Source organism: Nilaparvata lugens, chromosome 1 (genome assembly GCF_014356525.2).
Source record: "Nilaparvata lugens isolate BPH chromosome 1, ASM1435652v1, whole genome shotgun sequence".
In the NCBI taxonomy this organism is placed as follows: domain Eukaryota; kingdom Metazoa; phylum Arthropoda; class Insecta; order Hemiptera; family Delphacidae; genus Nilaparvata; species Nilaparvata lugens.
The window spans coordinates 99,409,296-99,428,195 of record NC_052504.1 but is presented as its reverse complement, the minus strand read 5'-3'; the positions used below and the strand labels follow the sequence as shown (position 1 = coordinate 99,428,195).

Sequence of the window (18,900 nt, the reverse complement as noted above, 5' to 3'; positions counted from 1 at the left end):
TGGCTAAAGTTGAAAAGTATAACTTATTTCATTTATTTATACTTTTAGGCTATTTATACATTTATAGTTACAATAACATTCTCAACTATGAATATGATTGGGAGGTCCACGTTATTATGGCTACCTTAATGGCAGTGGAGAGTGGAGAAAGATAGGAGAGCAGCGTTGCTATCCTCTGCTTTGCCACTGCCTTCGATAAAGGATAGGTTATACTAGTATATCTGATGTATGGTAATAAGGCAATATTACCTGTTAATTCTTGTTTGAAATAATAAATAATTTTTATAGTCATTAATGAATAATTCGGTTTCTTATTGTCATGGACATATTTTTTCTAATATTTAAATAATGAATTTTCATATTTGAGATTAGCCTGGATATCTTTTTTCATTAGGGCTACTTTTGAAGAGGTTAGGTTAGGCTATAGAATTGTAATTGTATAACTTACAGTTTTCAAATTTGTTTTTATTTACCGTACCATAAAATTTTTAAAAAATGGGTACTTAAATTTTTATTTCTTTCTATTAGCCTAAATATGTTGTTAATTATTACTATACGGTATCTTCTACATTGTTAAAGAACGATCTGGTATCGTTGCAGAGCTAGAAGAGGATAGCGCTATTAGCATGTCTACATACATTGTTGTGTCATCACAGGAAAAGGCTTCGAGCATAATTTTTGGATAAAATTGAATATCCATTATTAATTCATTTTCTTGGTGAATAGAATATTATTGATCATTATTTATAACAAGAAAGAACAGTTGATATTACATCAGATAGACTGTACCGGTTTCAGCTATCCTCTATAGAGGGCAAAGAATTGACAACATTGTTCTCCTATCTTTTCTTTCTGCCATTAAAAGGTGAACCTCACTATAAAATTCAATAAAGGTACAAAATAAACATCCAAGCACTTCATTGATTCTTGTGCTCTATTAAACTGGTTTCTTCCCGTTTTTGAAGGTGGATCCTGAGCCATCAAAAGTCTCTGATGAAGGGCCAGTAGAGGTATCAGACATCAAATACATCATTGATACAGAAGACAGGCTAGGCGAGCTGAAACTTCTCAAAGCAGAACAGGTAACATCATTATTTATGCATGCAAGTATTTATTCGGGGACGCGGCAGTCGAGGCCTGCAACCGTCGAGGACTGATTTTCAGTCCTCTACGGTCGCAGTCTTCAACTGTCGGGGCTGTACAAAAATTAAAGATTCCTCAACGGTATTTGTAAAAATTCATTGATTGTATAATCAATAAGATATTTTGTATCATCATCACCATCAGACAGTATTAACCAATAAAAATTTCCAAATTTGTTTTTTTTTTAAATTAAAAAAATGGGTACTTGAATTTTTATTTATTTCTATTAGCCTAAATATGTTGTTAATTATTACCTTCTATATCTTCTACATTGTTAAAGAACGATCTGGAATCGTTGCGGAGCTAGAAGAGGATAGCGCTATCTGCATGTCTACATACATTGTTGTGTCATCACAGGAAAAGGCTTCCATCATAATTTTTTCGCCACACTTGGATGTAATGAGCTGGTTTACGTGCGTCATATGGAGGCCGAAAGTGATTGTTTTCCGACCAGGCCGGTAAAACTTTACGGCCCTAGGGCTGTAAAATGACCTTGAATAACAGCTGATCGTGTCCGATCTCACAAAAATCATAGAGAAATAATCTCATAACGACTGTAATAATCTATATAATTATGTATCGTGAATCGCGGTATTATGTCTATAATATATTTTATAAATTACTGTTTCATAATTTAATATTATTTATTATTGTGTTTTTGATATCAAACAATAGAATACGATGATATCTCCATAGCCTCAACAATATAATGTTGGCTGCATTGTCCATTGTCAGAAAGGTACATATCGCAAGTACGGTATTTAAAAGTGAAGAATCGAATTTGAAATCAAAGTACAATAATTGTATCAATATTTAAAAGTGAGGTAGAGTAATAATATATTGTTTCTTTTTTATTATCGAATTCCACTTCTTAATGCAATACAATCAACAATAATAATAAGAAAATACAGCAGAGATCTGAAGTTTAAGGTAAGCCTACTGGTGAAACTCAGCCTTGACTGAAAAAATTCCTAGTAATTTTTTCGTAATTCATTATTAAAACTTTTAGATAATTTTTCTTCAATATTAAACCATATAGAGAAAACATTAGGCCCACTCAAGATTGAATCTTCGAATGTTTTCTCTATGATTTAACTATTTTCAGAGCAATATTTTGTTGTGAAAATGCCGGCAAACTGGCTTCAAATTTGCTGCTATACACTATATTATTTATCCTCGAAGCAGTAAAGGTAACATCATATGCATCCAAGTATTTATTCAGGGACGCGACAGTCGAGGCCTGCAACCGTCGAGGACTGCGACATTTGAGGACAGATTTTCAGTCCTCTACGGTCGCAGTCTTCAACTGTCGGGGCTGTACAAAAATTAAAGATTCCTCAACGGTATTTGGCAAAATTCATTGATTGTATAATCAATAAGATCTTTTGAATCATCATCACCATAAGACAGTATTAACCAATAAAAACATCAATGCAAAATTTTCCTCTATTTTTCAAAATCTTGCAAATTAGTGATGGATAGTATCCAGTTCACTTCAATAGATAAGAATTCAGTATGCTTCAAAGAAAAGCTGCAAACACTTTTCGATAGCTTACGTCTTTTCACTTTCTATTAATAATAATTTTGAAAATTATGTTTGCATTAAAACATGTAAAACTGAAGAACAAGGAGAGTTTTTTCTAATCTTATTTTATTGTCTTCCATAGAACGCACTAAAAAGTGAATTTCCTCCATTTCTTAAATATGGATTTGTAATCTATAATGTACTGAGAATTTGACATCCAAGTTCGATACTTTACAAAAAAATCTGGTGTGGTACACTCACACAACTTACCTTGCTCATCGAACTGCAAGTCTCATTCTTAGACGAGAATAATTTAGGGGAATAACATAATGACGATTGGCGGCAAAATATTTGCAACTACGATCAGACTACTTTATATGTGTATATAATTGTTTCCAGACTACTTTTTCCTTTGTGTAAATTGTGAAATTCGATGATTTTTTCAAAAGTCGTTGAAACCGCTGTTCTACAGATGAAATATCTCGACTATGACTGTGTTATTTTTATAAACTGCTCTACCTACCTACCTCATGCACGAGAAGGAGGTTACAAAGTTCATTTCTCAAGGATGGGGTGAACCCCCCATTAGTTTCCCAGGAAAAAGACTCATGCCAGTTGATAGAGCTAACTAAACAGGGTATGAATTTGAAAAAAATCGGTCGTCATTTTTGAGAAAATCGTGAAAAACATGGTTTTTTAGTAATTATCTGCCATTTTTCTCAAGAATATTACGGAGCTCCTGCAATTTTCCCAAAAATGAGACTCATGTCAGTTGATAGGGCTTATGAATAGCTATGGTATAAATTTGAAGAAAATCATTGAAGCCGTTTTTGAGAAAACCGTGAAAAACCTGGTTTTTTAGTCATTATCCGACATTATTCTCAAGAATATTACGGAGCTCCTGGAATTTTTCCAGAAATGAGACTCATGTCAGTTGATAGGACTTATAAATAGCTATCCATGGAAGAAAATCGTTAGAGCCGTTTTCGAGAAAAACGTGAAAAACATGGTTTTTTAGTAATTATTCGCCATTTTTTCCGCCATCTTGAATTGAATTTTATTGAATTTATTGTAGTCGGATCCTTATGGTATAAGGACCTTAAGTTTAAAATTTCAAGTCAATCGGTTAATCAGGAATGGAGTTATCGTGTTCACAGACATACACACACACACACACACACACACACACACACACACACACACACACACACACTCACATACATACACACACACACACACACACACACACACACACACACACACACACACACACACACACACACACACACACACACACACACACACACACACACACAGACCAACACCCAAAAATCATGTTTTTGGACTCAGGGAACCTTGAAACGTATAGAAAACTTGAAATTAGGGTACCTTAATTTTTTTTGGAAAGCAATACTTTCCTTACCCATGGTAATAGGGCAAGGAAAGTAAAACTTTTCCTGAAGCCTTTCGCTGAGATGACACAGCAATCTATGACGACATGTGTATCATGCATGTCCCAAGACCTGAAGCTGGCCTCTAATGGTAGAACATGCATGGTATACAGTCTATAGTGAGGTCCACGTTATAATGACAGTGTTTGATTAGCAATGGTATTACTATCCTTGTTTATCATTCAACAAAGCAGATAGCGCTATCTCTTTCTCGCTTTGCTCTGTTGCCAGATCGTCTTTTAACAATGCAGAATTAATAATCAATTGACAAAATATTTCATCCTAATTATGAAAATTCATTTTGAAATTATTGAAAAATATAATGTCTTGCTTAATAAGATAGAATTTATTATTTTAAACAAGAATGAACAGTTAATATTACATCAATAAACCTGTATCTGCTACCGTCTATAGAAGGCATTGACAAGACAGAGGATCGGCAACATTGTTCTCCTATCTGTCTCCACTGCCATTACAGTATAACGTGCACCTCACTATAGGCTTCGAACTAAAGTTTTTGATAGAATTGAAAATTCATTATCAAAACATTAAAAAATTAATTTCTTGACGAATATAATATTATTGATTATTATCTATAACAAGAAATAACCGTTGATATTACATCAGATAGGCTAAACCGGTATCAGCTATCCTCTATAGAAGGTAAAGAATTTTGGCAACTCTGTTCTCCTATCTTTTCTTTCTGCCATTATAAGGTGGACCTCACTATAAAATTCAATAAGATATAAATAAAAATATAAATCCACATACCCTTTTTAGAATAGTTCACTCACAACATGTTTCGGTTATATGATGCCATTATCAAGACTTGATACCGACATGCCATGAACATGGTGTGAGTAAACAATTTTAAAAAGGGTACTCGGATTTCAATTTTTATTTATATTCAATAGTAGCCCTAATGGAAAAAATTACGATTCAATAAGTGTACACAATATAAACACAAGTACTTATTGATTCATGTGCTCTATTAAACCGGGTTTCTTCATTTTTTGAAGGTGGAACCTGAGCCATCAAGGGTCTCTGATGAAGAGCCAGTCAATGAAGGGCCAGCAGAGATGTCAGACATCAAAGACATGACGGATTCAGTCGACAGCATGTACAGGCATAGCGAGCTGAAACTTCTCGAAGAAGAACAGGTAACTTATTTTGCATCCAAGTATTTATTCACTTTATTTATTCACTAGCAGAAAACCCCAGCTCCACAAGGGTCTAATTTGAAACATGACAAACTGGAAACTTGATGTAATGAAATCTTGAAGAATTGAAAATAGGCCTACAACCATCCTCGGTTAATTAAAAATCTGAATGCGAAATTTCAAGTTAATCAGCTTAGTAGTTGAGACGTGATGATGCGTCAAACATAATTTTCCTATCTTATACGTGTAGTAAACCAGCTCTTTACTTTATTATAGTATAGATTTCAAATACAATTTCAATGGATGGTTATAGCCCATTTCAAATTCTTCAAGATTTCAGTAGGTCAAGTTTGCAGTTTTTTAAGTTTTATTGCAGAGCACCACGGGTTACCTGCAAGTTTTTTCATAAAAACAGAAACGTATCTTGTCTCATATCACAGTTTATCTGTTATCATCAAATAATAAATGATCTTGTCTGTATAATCTGTGGGTGTATTATCTATTGTAACTATAATGTATATATTTGCAGGTATCAGCCACCCCTGTAAAAGTGGAGCAATCAATCTCAAACGAAGGAGTCAACTTGATGGAAAATGAATGCAAAGACAAGGAACGACCATCTAACAAAGGTTGGTTGATCTATGGCAAACATTCCGCTCTTCAATTGAATTACAAACTATAGTGAGGTCCACGTTATAATGGCAGTGTTTGATTAGCAATGGTATTGCTATCCTTGTCTATCATTCAACAAAGCGGATAGCGCTATCTCTTTCTCGCTTTTCTCTGTTGCCAGATCGTCTTTTAACAATGCAGAATTAATAATCAATTGACAAAATATTTAATCCTAATTATGAAAATTCATTTTGAAATTATTGAAAAATATTATGTCTTGCTTAATAAAATAGAATTTATCATTTTAAACAAGAATGAACAGTTAATATTACATCAATAAACCTGTATCTGCTACCGTCTATAGAAGGCATTGACAAGACAGAGGATCGGCAACGTTGTTCTCCTATCTGTCTCCACTGCCATTACAGTATAACGTGCACCTCACTATAGGCTTCGAACTAAAGTTTTTGATAGAATTGAAAATTCATTATCAAAACATTAAAAAATTAATTTCTTGACGAATATAATATTATTGATTATTATCTATAACAAGAAATAACCGTTGATATTACATCAGATAGGCTAAACCGGTATCAGCTATCCTCTATAGAAGGTAAAGAATTTTGGCAACTCTGTTCTCCTATCTTTTCTTTCTGCCATTATAAGGTGGACCTCACTATAAAATTCAATAAGATATAAATAAAAATATAAATCCACATACCCTTTTTAGAATAGTTCACTCACAACATGTTTCGGTTATATGATGCCATTATCAAGACTTGATACCGACATGCCATGAACATGGTGTGAGTAAACAATTTTAAAAAGGGTACTCGGATTTCAATTTTTATTTATATTCAATAGTAGCCCTAATGGAAAAAATTACGATTCAATAAGTGTACACAATATAAACACAAGTACTTATTGATTCATGTGCTCTATTAAACCGGGTTTCTTCATTTTTTGAAGGTGGAACCTGAGCCATCAAGGGTCTCTGATGAAGAGCCAGTCAATGAAGGGCCAGCAGAGATGTCAGACATCAAAGACATGACGGATTCAGTCGACAGCATGTACAGGCATAGCGAGCTGAAACTTCTCGAAGAAGAACAGGTAACTTATTTTGCATCCAAGTATTTATTCACTTTATTTATTCACTAGCAGAAAACCCCAGCTCCACAAGGGTGTAATTTGAAACATGACAAACTGGAAACTTGATGTAATGAAATCTTGAAGAATTGAAAATAGGCCTACAACCATCCTCGGTTAATTAAAAATCTGAATGCGAAATTTCAAGTTAATCAGCTTAGTAGTTGAGACGTGATGATGCGTCAAACATAATTTTCCTATCTTATACGTGTATAAACCAGCTCTTTACTTTATTATAGTATAGATTTCAAAATACAATTTCAATGGATGGTTATAGCCCATTTTAAATTCTTCAAGATTTCAGTAGGTCAAGTTTTCAGTTTTTTAAGTTTTATTGCAGAGCACCACGGGTTACCTGCAAGTTTTTTTCATAAAAACAGAAACGTATCTTGTCTCATATCACAGTTTATCTGTTATCATCAAATAATAAATGATCTTGTCTGTATAATTTGTGGGTGTATTATCTATTGTAACTATAATGTATATATTTGCAGGTATCAGCCACCCCTGTACAAGTGGAGCAATCAATCTCAAACGAAGGAGTCAACTTGATGGAAAATGAATGCAAAGACAAGGAACGACCATCTAACAAAGGTTGGTTGATCTATGGCAAACATTCCGCTCTTCAATTGAATTACAAACTATAGTGAGGTCCACGTTATAATGGGAGTGAAGAAAGATAGGAGAACAGTGATGCCGATTCTCTGCCTTGCCACTGCCTTAGCTGATGATACCGGTATATCAGATGTAATATCAACTGTTCATTCTTGTTGAAAATAATTGATTATATTTATATCGTCTAGAGATATATTTTTCAATGATTGAATAATAAATTTTCATAGTTGAGATGATAAATTTTGTTAATTAATTATATTTCTGAAGTTTTGAAAACGATCTGGCAAATTTGCGATCTAGAAAATGATAGCCTTATCTGATTTGTCAAACAATAGACAAGGATAGCAACACCAATGTTAATCAAATACTGCCATTATAATGTGGACCTGACTATAGTACATTTTTACAGCAAGTTATAAAAGTATAGAAGCTTGCAATATCATTGATCATACTCCTATACGTTTTATTTGAGAATACTTTCCACCACACCATAAACAGCTTTTAGACCCGGACTCTAGAACACTTGAATCTTGAATCCAATGCACCATTTTAAATCTATATGGAATCCATAGCTTTGATGGTTCATTAGATTCAATACAAGTAGTTTAATAGGTGTTTTTGAATCTGGCTCTAATTTAATATAACTTACTTCTTATAAAATGAAAAGAAAAGGATCTCTATTTGCTGGAAACATTCGCTCAGTCTTAGTAACGTAGTGATGTCAGTTAAGATCTAAATGTCTCAATTTAATCATAAGAAAAAAGATTGCATAAGAAGATATCCCAAGGTATAGGACGTTTATGATCCAAATTTCATTGTTTATTTTTTATTAATTGATACATCATCAAAATGATAGGGAGAGAAAATATAAGGTAGTCTTGTGCTACTCCTCTCCCAAATCTAGATAAGGTTACACATAGTTCGAAATAGGTCAAGTCTTGTAGTTGTTCACTTCACAAAACAGTCCTAAATTTTATTATTTCCACAAAATAAATTATATTCAAGCCGATAGTCCCAGTAGTTCTTTTTCTTGACGCTATGTGATGCTGTTAGAGTCTCTCATAATGTGACGTTCATATACACTCTCACTCGTTCAAGACAGTAATCAACAAAAATCGGCTTGAAATAACAGTGAAATTTGGGACACAAACACTCTATACCAAAAAGCCTATCCTCCGATGCTATCATCTCTCATCAATATAATTCTGTACACTTTTTATGTGAAATGTGCTCTCTCTCTAATAATTTGCAGTGTCAAGTAGTATGAGTTTCGTTAATGTTTCAGAGTTAACTCTACCCACTGCCTATGTCAAACTGTATCGCATTGGAGTGCTGGATAGAATTGCCAGAACCCTTCACCAAAAGCAGCGCTCTGATGACGATTATGATGATGATTATGTAAGTGTTTTTCCAAATAATTTTAGATATAGACCTATGGTATGTTTTAATGTTCCCTTAAATTGCGTGGAATTAATAAACTCCTGTTATCTGGCTCAGTCAGACTGGCTGGGTTATTTTGGAAACCAAAAATCTACCATGAAGAATGAGTTATCGAAAGTGGGTACTGAACATTGAATCACAAAATTCCAGAATAAATCATTGAACAGATAATTCAGAAACTATGTTTTAGAATCAATTTATTCCATACTATCTCTTATAGTTTGATTCTCCAGTCAATCAATGAAAAACAACAACAATGCTAGATCGAAGAGGATAGTGCTATCTGCTTTGTCGAATGATAGACAAGGATAGCAAGATCAATGCTAATCAAATACTGCTATCATAACGAGGACTTCACTATAGGTATTGGCAACTCTATATTTATTATCAATCATCCTTAGTTGAATTTGGCACAAAATCTCATTGCAATATACATGTGAGAATTATATACATTATGTAAACTTTGAATGTATAATACAATTACAAAAATTATATCACAACAATATTATAGATGTAATATTCAGTTAAGTGAAATCATTGTGCTGAATTACCCCCAGAACTCTCAATACAATTTTCAATGAGAACCATTTTGGCAACAGCTCAGGAATATGCGAAAATTTTCGACTTCCAATGATATTTCATCGACTACCAGAGTCGTCCCATTATTTAATGTTAGAACTATATTGTGAATGAACACTCTTACTTCCCTTGCACCATTACCATAGGTAAGGAAAGTATTGATTTCGAATAATATCAACATGTTGACGTTTGAAAATATAAATTCAACCTCCCCCATTAAAACATAATTGGACTCAAATTACTAGGTTATTGAAATGCACCCAATATGAGACCCTGTTGTGGTCGACGACGGCATTTATGCACATACAAAAACCCACCTTTAGGTGACATCGATCTATAGTAAGTTCCACGTTGTACTGACAGTATTCTATTAACATTGGTGTTGCTATCCTTGTCCATCAATTGACAAAGCAGATAGCGCTATCCTTTTCTAGCTCTGCAGCTTTTCCAGATCGTTCTTCAACAATGTAGAAGAATATAATGAATTAACAAAATACTTGATCTCAATTATCTAAATTTATTAACAAATCGAGAAATAATAAAGAAGGTTCAGAAATGTGTTAGAAATACTCCTTGTAAATAATCCCTTTTATGGAGAAAAATTATATTCAAGGGCTTTTGAAGTCAATGAAAAATAATGTATTGTAGTAGGGTAATATGAATGTATATTTGAGTCCAATTTTCTTAATAAATTATTATACTTTATTGTGTTCACTGGTGTATATATAAAATTATTGTGATGTTCGATTAATGCTAATAAATTAAAATAATCACATTTATTGAATTCAACATTAGTTTTAATTTTTCATCTTAATTTAATTATATTGTGAAAAATGAATGATTCAATTTACCTGCAAAAAAACTCATTAAGAGCAATAATTATGTAGATGTATGTACAGGAAATGGTTCTTTAGAGGAAATACTGCACTTATTGAATGCTAATATAATAAAATACTTGATAAAATATATAGATGAACAGAAACTAATACTAATTGGGAGAAAAATATCTGAATATTGTGCCTTGCAACATTTACCATTCCTAAAGGATTAAACTTGCCTACATGTTCTCAAACTAATACCCTAAAACATGATCCATACTACTAAATAGCTCAGTAAATTACTGTACTAATGCCTTGAATTATGTCTCCATATAAGTTTGTAGACTTATTTAATATTCCTTTATTTAATATATTCATTGAACAGCATGAGAGAAAGTCCTGTGGAACGGTATTTACCAGATTTTATCACACATATAGGGGAATTGCATCCTACAAATCTGTAGTTTGGGTTTAGTTTGATGTTCTGAATGTTTGACGATTGTGTAGGGTGTGATTCGAATGTTGAAGATAATTTATTGTACTCATATCTTTTTGTTCTCATAATGATGAATAACTTGTCACTTGTATATTATGAAATAGGAATGTAATATTATTTATAATAAATTTGAATGTTTTGATCATTTCCAATGATCTTCCACAGCAAATTTAAGTCCCATCATTTTATTTTAGAACAACAGGGTTTTCAATTTGGAACAGAACCCAACTGTTTGTCCATTGCTTAAATAACAATCGATCCACGAACACTTGAATTGCGAAATTACAGCAGCTGTTGAAAATGTTGTCCATCCATTTCAATGCACTTACTCACGTTTCACCATGTTCCTGGCAACTCTTGTTAGCTTTTCTCTGTCTCATGATAGCATTAGTGGTGTCTAGTGATGTGGATCGGGAATATTCCCAGTGGGAAGGAACTTATGATTTGGCAATATTCTCGGGAGGCCTTCCGAGGCCAAGAAATTTTGGGAATTTAAGGGAATTTATAAAATTGATCTAAAAATGATTGAAATTGATCAATCCCACTCATATTTTACATCAATATAATCAATAAATTATCATTCTATTTGATATTGATCAAGCTCAGCCACATTTTACATTGATATAATCGATTAATCATCATTTTTTGAACCTGTTTTTCAAGTAAAAATGAAGCTAGATAAATTTCTTACAAGTTTTTTACAGTAGAGTTTTGTGATATCTTCTTCAGTTTTTGAGATATTAACTTTTAAAAGTGTAAAATCTTTGAAAAGACAGTTATTCTTCCAACTTTTTGCACTTTCAGGGCTTATTATTACTCAACAGCAATGCATGGAAAAAAATTATTTTTTTACACATGGGATAGGAGTGAGGACTTTTAATATGATTACTCCCTTACTATCCTTAAAAGAAGAGCTACGGGGTCAAAAATTGTGTTCCAAAATTTTCCCTCTATAATCTCTCATTGACTGGTCTATACGAGTATTTAAAATATAGCAGCTTTAGTGTTGAGTGTGGTAGGAGTGAGGAATTTTTATATGCTTACCCCCTCACTATCCTTAAAAAGACTGCGAGGTCAAAAGCTGGGTTCCAAACTTTTCCATCTATATCTTTTTGAGCATTCGTTGCCTGGACTAGTATCTTATTACAAGTTAAGTGAGCCTCAATGGCCTCAATGACTCTTGAAAGGTTGTGAGCTAATTGGTTGTGAGAATTATTTTCTTTTTAATATTGAATTAAACTCGATTATGCTCCTTGTTTTAGTTTAGCCTTTTTTGCTGTATTTTATAATTTCTAATTTTTGGATTTATATTCTACTCTAATCTTTATTTAGGGGTTCAATTATTTCTGTGCGGAGGAAGTGGATAAAATCATGCAATAGAAGTTAAATTACACTAAATACTTTGTTGACTTTGTTTACCTGATTTGCAGGCATTTATTTGTAAGAAAAAATCTTATTCTACTTGTAATAAATGAAAGTAGCATAATAATAGTGGTGCAATTGAATGGTTTATTAAGTGCTCATTTCTCATTTCAGTCTATGATCAGTCTATAAACTTCAAATTACTATTTTATTTGAACTTACTGCAATTTAAAAGTTATTCATCCTCAAATTTCTTACATAAATCTGTTGTATAACAGGTGATTGAGACCTTGTGTAACAAAAAACGACTTTTTCGGTCATTTTTTATGAAAGAAATCATAAATTTCTTTAAGTTCCCATAAATTCCCGGGAATTTATGATTTTTGGGGATATGTCCCTTAAATTCCCTGGGAATATCTCCTCGATCTTATATTCCCGGGAGTTTTACATCACTAGTGGTGTCTATAATCAATTCCTGTGGGGTATGAGGATTGCTCCGGTAAACAAAATTTCTTTAAGCAGCTCCACAGGAAAAAGTCAAAACATGACAGATCAGGGGATGTGGTGGCCACAATCCTGTTGAAATGGTCCCTACATAAAAAGTCCTGTAGCGAATTCCTGTGATCAAAAGTAAATACTTGACCTTCACTAGTTCAACAGCTATGCACAAGGAATGAATAGCCATCCCTACTCTACCTCCAGTCATATAAACATTAGAATCAGTATCTTAACAGTTTTACGAAAATCATACATCTTCCAAATAAAACATTTAGTCCAGGTTAATGAGCAACGGGTTCAAAAATTGTGTTCCAAAATTTTCCCTCTATATGAGTATTTAAAATACAGTGATTTGTGGAGCATTCAATTCTCTTCAATTTAATCTATTATTTCATCATTTTATGCTTTCCATCAATTTTTATAGCAGCTTTAGTGTTGAGTGTGGTAGGAGTGAGGAATTTTTATATGCTTACCCCCTCACTATCCTTAAAAAGACTGCGAGGTCAAAAGCTGGGTTCCAAACTTTTCCATCTATATCTTTTTGAGCATTCGTTGCCTGGACTAGTATCTTATTACAAGTTAAGTGAGCCTCAATGGCCTCAATGACTCTTGAAAGGTTGTGAGCTCATTGGTTGTGAGAATTATTTTCTTTTTAATATTGAATTAAACTCGATTATGCTCCTTGTTTTAGTTTAGCCTTTTTTGCTGTATTTTATAATTTCTAATTTTTGGATTTATATTCTACTCTAATCTTTATTTAGGGGTACAATTATTTCTGTGCGGAGGAAGTGGATAAAATCATGCAATAGAAGTTAAATTACACTAAATACTTTGTTGACTCTGTTTACCTGATTTACAGGCATTTATTTGTAAGAAGAAAATCTTATTCAACTTGTAATAAATGAAAGTAGCATAATAATAGTGGTGCAATTGAATGATTTATCAAGTGCTCATTTCTCCTTTCAGTCTATGATCAGTCTATAAACTTCAAATTACTGTTTTATTTGAACTTACTGCAATTTAAAAGTTATTCATCCTCATATTTCTTACATAAATCTGTTGTATAACAGGTGATTGAGACCTTGTGTAACAAAAAACGACTTTTTCGGTCATTTTTTATGAAAGAAATCATAAATTTCCTTAAGTTCCCATAAATTCCCGGGAATTTATGATTTTTGGGAATATGTCCCTTAAATTCCCTGGGAATATTTCCTCGATCTTAAATTCCCGGGAATTTTACATCACTAGTGGTGTCTATATTCAATTCCTGTGGGGTATGAGGATTGCTCCGGTAAACAAAATTTCTTTAAGCAGCTCCACAGGAAAAAGTCAAAACATGACAGATCAGGGGATGTGGTGGCCACAATCCTGTTGAAATGGTCCCTACATAAAAAGTCCTGTAGCGAATTCCTGTGTTCAAAAGTAAATACTTGACCCTCACTAGTTCAACCGTTATGCACAAGGAATGAATAGCCATCCCTACTCTAGCTCGTCATATAAAAATTAGAATCAGTATCTTAATAGTTCCACAAAAATCATGCATTTTCCAGATAAATACATTTAGTTTCACAAAAATCATGCATTTTCCAAATAAATACATCTAGTCCAAGCTAATGAGCAACGGGTTCTGTTCTAAATTAAACACTCTGTATATTGTGAATGTGCATTTTTGTGATTTGTCATGTGTGAATTACATCATTTGCTGATTGATTGAAGTTCATTGATTGATATTTGAACCTTGTGATTTCAGGAACCATCATCAGCTGATAGTGGGAGTGATTCGTCTGCAGAAGAGGAGGAAGAAGGAAACAATGAAGAAATGGTAGGAGAGGGGAGGGTTTCATGCAAGACTACTTCTAAAAAGCTTCATCAATGTAAATTCTGTGCAAAGAGCTTCTCTCAGAATTCTAATTTGACTGTTCACATCCGTACTCATACCAAAGAGAAGCCTTATCATTGTACAGTCTGTACAAAAACGTTCTCTCAGTCTGGTCATCTAACTATTCACATGCGTACCCACACCAAAGAGAAGCCTTTTCAGTGTACAGTCTGCACCAAAAGGTTCTCTGTGTCTGGTCATTTAACTGTTCATATGCGTACCCACACCAAAGAGAAGCCATTCCAGTGTACAGTCTGCACCAAAAGGTTCTCTCAGTCTGGTCATCTAACTATTCACATGCGTACCCACACCAAAGAGAAGCCTTTTCAGTGTACAGTCTGCACCAAAAGGTTCTCTGTGTCTGGTGCCTTGACTAAGCATATGCGTACCCACACCAAAGAGAAGCCTTTTCAGTGTACAGTCTGCACCAAAAGGTTCTCTGTGTCTGGTGCCTTGATTGGTCATATGCGTACCCACACCAAAGAGAAGCCATTTCAGTGTACAGTCTGCACCAAAAGGTTCTCTGAGTCTGGTCATTTAACTGTTCATATGCGTACCCACACCAAAGAGAAGCCTTTTCAGTGTACAGTCTGCACCAAAAGGTTCTCTGTGTCTGGTACCTTGACTGTTCATATGCGTACCCACACCAAAGAGAAGCCTTTTCAGTGTACAGTCTGCACCAAAAGGTTCTCTGTGTCTGGTACCTTGACTGTTCATATGCGTACACACACCAAAGAGAAGCCATTCCAGTGTACAGTCTGTACAGGAAGATTTTCCCAGTCTAGTCATTTAACTCGTCATATGCGCACTCACACCTAAGAGAGACCATTCCAGTGAACAGTATGTAGAAAAAGTTCTCTCAGTGTGGAAAAATGAATCAACATAATATGCGTTGTCACACATCAGTTTAGAATGTCTGAGTTTCTTCTCTATTGGTGTGTTGTCTGTGTAATATCTCTCTAATATTGTTCTTATTAAAAAAAAACTAATTATTCGGTAGATTTGCATTGCAAAATAAGTTGACTGGATGTTCCATCCACAATAATTGTGAATTAATTCTTCAAATATCAATATGGTGTGTATAACATAAGTTGTGACTTATGTTGCCAAATTGTGCAAAATTTCAATCTTTTCATGCGAGTCCATATGACAGGATCTATTCAATTCGACAACACTGTCGATGCTGAGTTGTCAATATGAATATATCCAGTTATATGGGCTTACATGAACAAATTGAAATTTTGCACAATTTGGAAACATGGATATTTTCTCCAAGCCTCAACTAATTTTATAGAAACTCTTGTATCATGTTATATTGTTCTTAGCTACATAATAGTGTATTCATAGATAAGTAAGCTTCCATTGTAAAAATTGTAAAATAAATAAATAGATGAATAAATAAGGCGACTCCCACATTTGAGGTTTAAGCAGCAATCAATACGGTATAAATAAAAAAAAACATGAGACATTAGTGCAATATTTTCACATTTGGATCGTTCACCAGAACGTTCTTCAACATTGTAGAAATATACTTAATCTACAAAATACTCTATCTCAATATTATGTAAATTTATTATTGAATCGAGAAATAGAGAAGGCTATAATGCAGTATTTGATTAACATTGGCGTTGCTATCCTTGTATATCAATCAACAAAGCAGACAGTGGTATCATTTTCTACCTCTGCAACTTTGCCAGATCGTTCTTCAACTATGTATAAATATTATTAATTTACAAAATACTCTATCTCAATATTATGTAAATTTATTATTGAATCGAGAAATAGAGAAGGCTATAATGCAGTATTTGATTAACATTGGCGTTGCTATCCTTGTATATCAATCAACAAAGCAGACAGTGGTATCATTTTCTACCTCTGCACCAAAAGGTTCTCTGTTTCTAGTAATTTGACTGTTCACATGCGTACTCACACCAAAGAGAAGCCTTTTCAGTGTACAGTCTGCACCAAAAGGTTCTCTGTTTCTAGTAATTTGACTGTTCACATGCGTACTCACACCAAAGAGAAGCCATTCCAGTGTACAGTCTGCACCAAAAGGTTCTCTGTGTCTGGTCATTTAACTGTTCATATGCGTACACACACCAAAGAGAAGCCTTTCCAGTGTACAGTCTGCACCAAAAGGTTCTCTGTTTCTAGTAATTTGACTGTTCACATGCGTACTCACACCAAAGAGAAGCCTTTTCAGTGTACAGTCTGCACCAAAAGGTTCTCTGTGTCTGGTGCCTTGACTAAGCATATGCGTACCCACACCAAAGAGAAGCCATTCCAGTGTACAGTCTGCACCAAAAGGTTCTCTCAGTCTGGTCATCTAACTATTCACATCCGTACTCACACCAAAGAGAAGCCATTCCGGTGTACAGTCTGTACAGGAAGATTTTCCCAGTCTAGTCATTTAACTCGTCATATGCGCACTCACACCAATGAGAGACCATTCCAGTGAACAGTATGTAGGAAAAGTTCTCTCAGTGTGGAAAAATGAATCAACATAATATGCGTTGTCACACATCAGTTTAGAATGTCTGAGTTTCTTCTCTATTGGTGTGTTGTCTGTGTAATATCTCTCTAATATTGTTCTTATTAAAAAAAAACTAATTATTCGGTAGATTTGCATTGCAAAATAAGTTGACTGGATGTTCCATCCACAATAATTGTGAATTAATTTTTCAAATATCAATATGGTGTGTATAACATAAGTTGTGAATTATGTTGCCAAATTGTGCAAAATTTCAATCTTTTCATGCGAGTCCATATGACAGGATCTATTCAATTCGACAACACTGTCGATGCTGAGTTGTCAATATGAATATATCCAGTTATATGGGCTTACATGAACAAATTGAAATTTTGCACAATTTGGAAACACGGATATTTTCTCCAAGCCTCAACTAATTTTATAGAAACTCTTGTATCATGTTGTATTGTTCTTAGCTACATAATAATGTATTCATAGATAAGTAAGCTTCCATTGTAAAAATTGTAAAATAAATAAATAGATGAATAAATAAGGCGACTCCCACATTTGAGGTTTAAGCAGCAATCAATACGGTATAAATAAAAAAAACATGAGACATTAGTGCAATATTTTCACATTTGGAGCGTTCACCAGAACGTTCTTCAACATTGTAGAAATATACTTAATCTACAAAATACTCTATCTCAATATTATGTAAATTTATTATTGAATCGAGAAATAGAGAAGGCTATAATGCAGTATTTGATTAACATTGGCGTTGCTATCCTTGTATATCAATCAACAAAGCAGACAGTGGTATCATTTTCTACCTCTGCAACTTTGCCAGATCGTTCTTCAACTATGTATAAATATTATTAATTTACAAAATACTTCATTTAAATTATAAAAATTAATTATTGAATCGACAGATAGGAGGTTCAGAAATCTGTTTGTAATATTCCTTGTAAATAATCCCTTATATGGAGAGAAACTTATATTCGAGGGTTTTTAAATTAATAGAAAATAATGTACTGTACATATTATAGTAAATGGATGTCAATTAGAGTCCAATTTTTGTGGATGTTTATTGTTGTGTTGTATAAACCTTGTACTTATTGTGCTGTATTGTATTGTGTTGTGTTTACAGGCCTGGTTATGTCAAATTGTGATGTTCTATTGAGTCATTAGCCTCAACATATTTTTAAAAGATAAATTCTATTCTATTCTTATCTTTGTGTTCTCATAATGATAAATAACTTGTCACTTGTGTATTATGAAATATGTGTAATAATAATGTAATACTATTTATATTAAATTTGAATATTCTGTGTTGAAATGAATCTATTATTTCCCTGCAATGAAACCTATGAACTCTCATAAGTTGCTTTTCACAGCTACTTATTAATATATAGTAGGTGCAAACCTTGTATTGCAGCATTGCTCTTACGGAGTACAGTGTTGCCAGATTTCACCAAATCCAGAGAGCCAATTGTGTTAGAGAAAGAGCGAAAAAGAGAGCGTAGACATTTTTGATAGAATCGGCAACAGTGTGCTCCTATTGGTTATATTGGAATAGTATTCTTGGCCATAAAGCCCCGTGCTGCAAACTAAGGTTTGCTCGGACTATAGCTAATTAAAACAGCATCAATGTTGAAAACTGGTCAAAAAAGAGCAGCGCTTTCAAATTCACGAATGACGCATCATCA

General features: G+C 33.5%; 2 protein-coding genes across 31 annotated transcripts in view; one reads left to right on the top strand and one right to left on the bottom strand.

The window, feature by feature from the left end:
• The window catches only part of LOC111043770 (gastrula zinc finger protein XlCGF57.1-like), a 62,594-nt gene extending 44,064 nt beyond the window's left edge, over positions 1-18,530 (top strand). The window contains exons 2-8 of one of the 8 annotated variants that reach the window (XM_039419794.1): positions 966-1,082; positions 5,139-5,279; positions 6,861-7,001; positions 7,532-7,631; positions 8,938-9,050; positions 14,596-15,242; positions 16,612-18,530. In XM_039419794.1, coding sequence (XP_039275728.1) covers positions 966-1,082; positions 5,139-5,279; positions 6,861-7,001; positions 7,532-7,631; positions 8,938-9,050; positions 14,596-15,242; positions 16,612-17,182 — 1,830 coding nt within the window. In that variant the 3' untranslated portion in view covers positions 17,183-18,530. Of the gene's footprint in view, positions 1-965; positions 1,083-5,138; positions 5,280-5,808; positions 5,909-6,860; positions 7,002-7,531; positions 7,632-8,937; positions 9,051-14,595; positions 15,694-16,598 lie in introns of those variants that run through there. The other 7 variants (XM_039419802.1, XM_039419801.1, XM_039419800.1 and 4 more) reach the window with 7 other exon arrangements.
• The window catches only part of LOC111054275 (zinc finger protein 2 homolog), a 217,774-nt gene that overhangs the window by 189,379 nt on the left and 9,495 nt on the right, over positions 1-18,900 (bottom strand). The window lies entirely within an intron of this gene.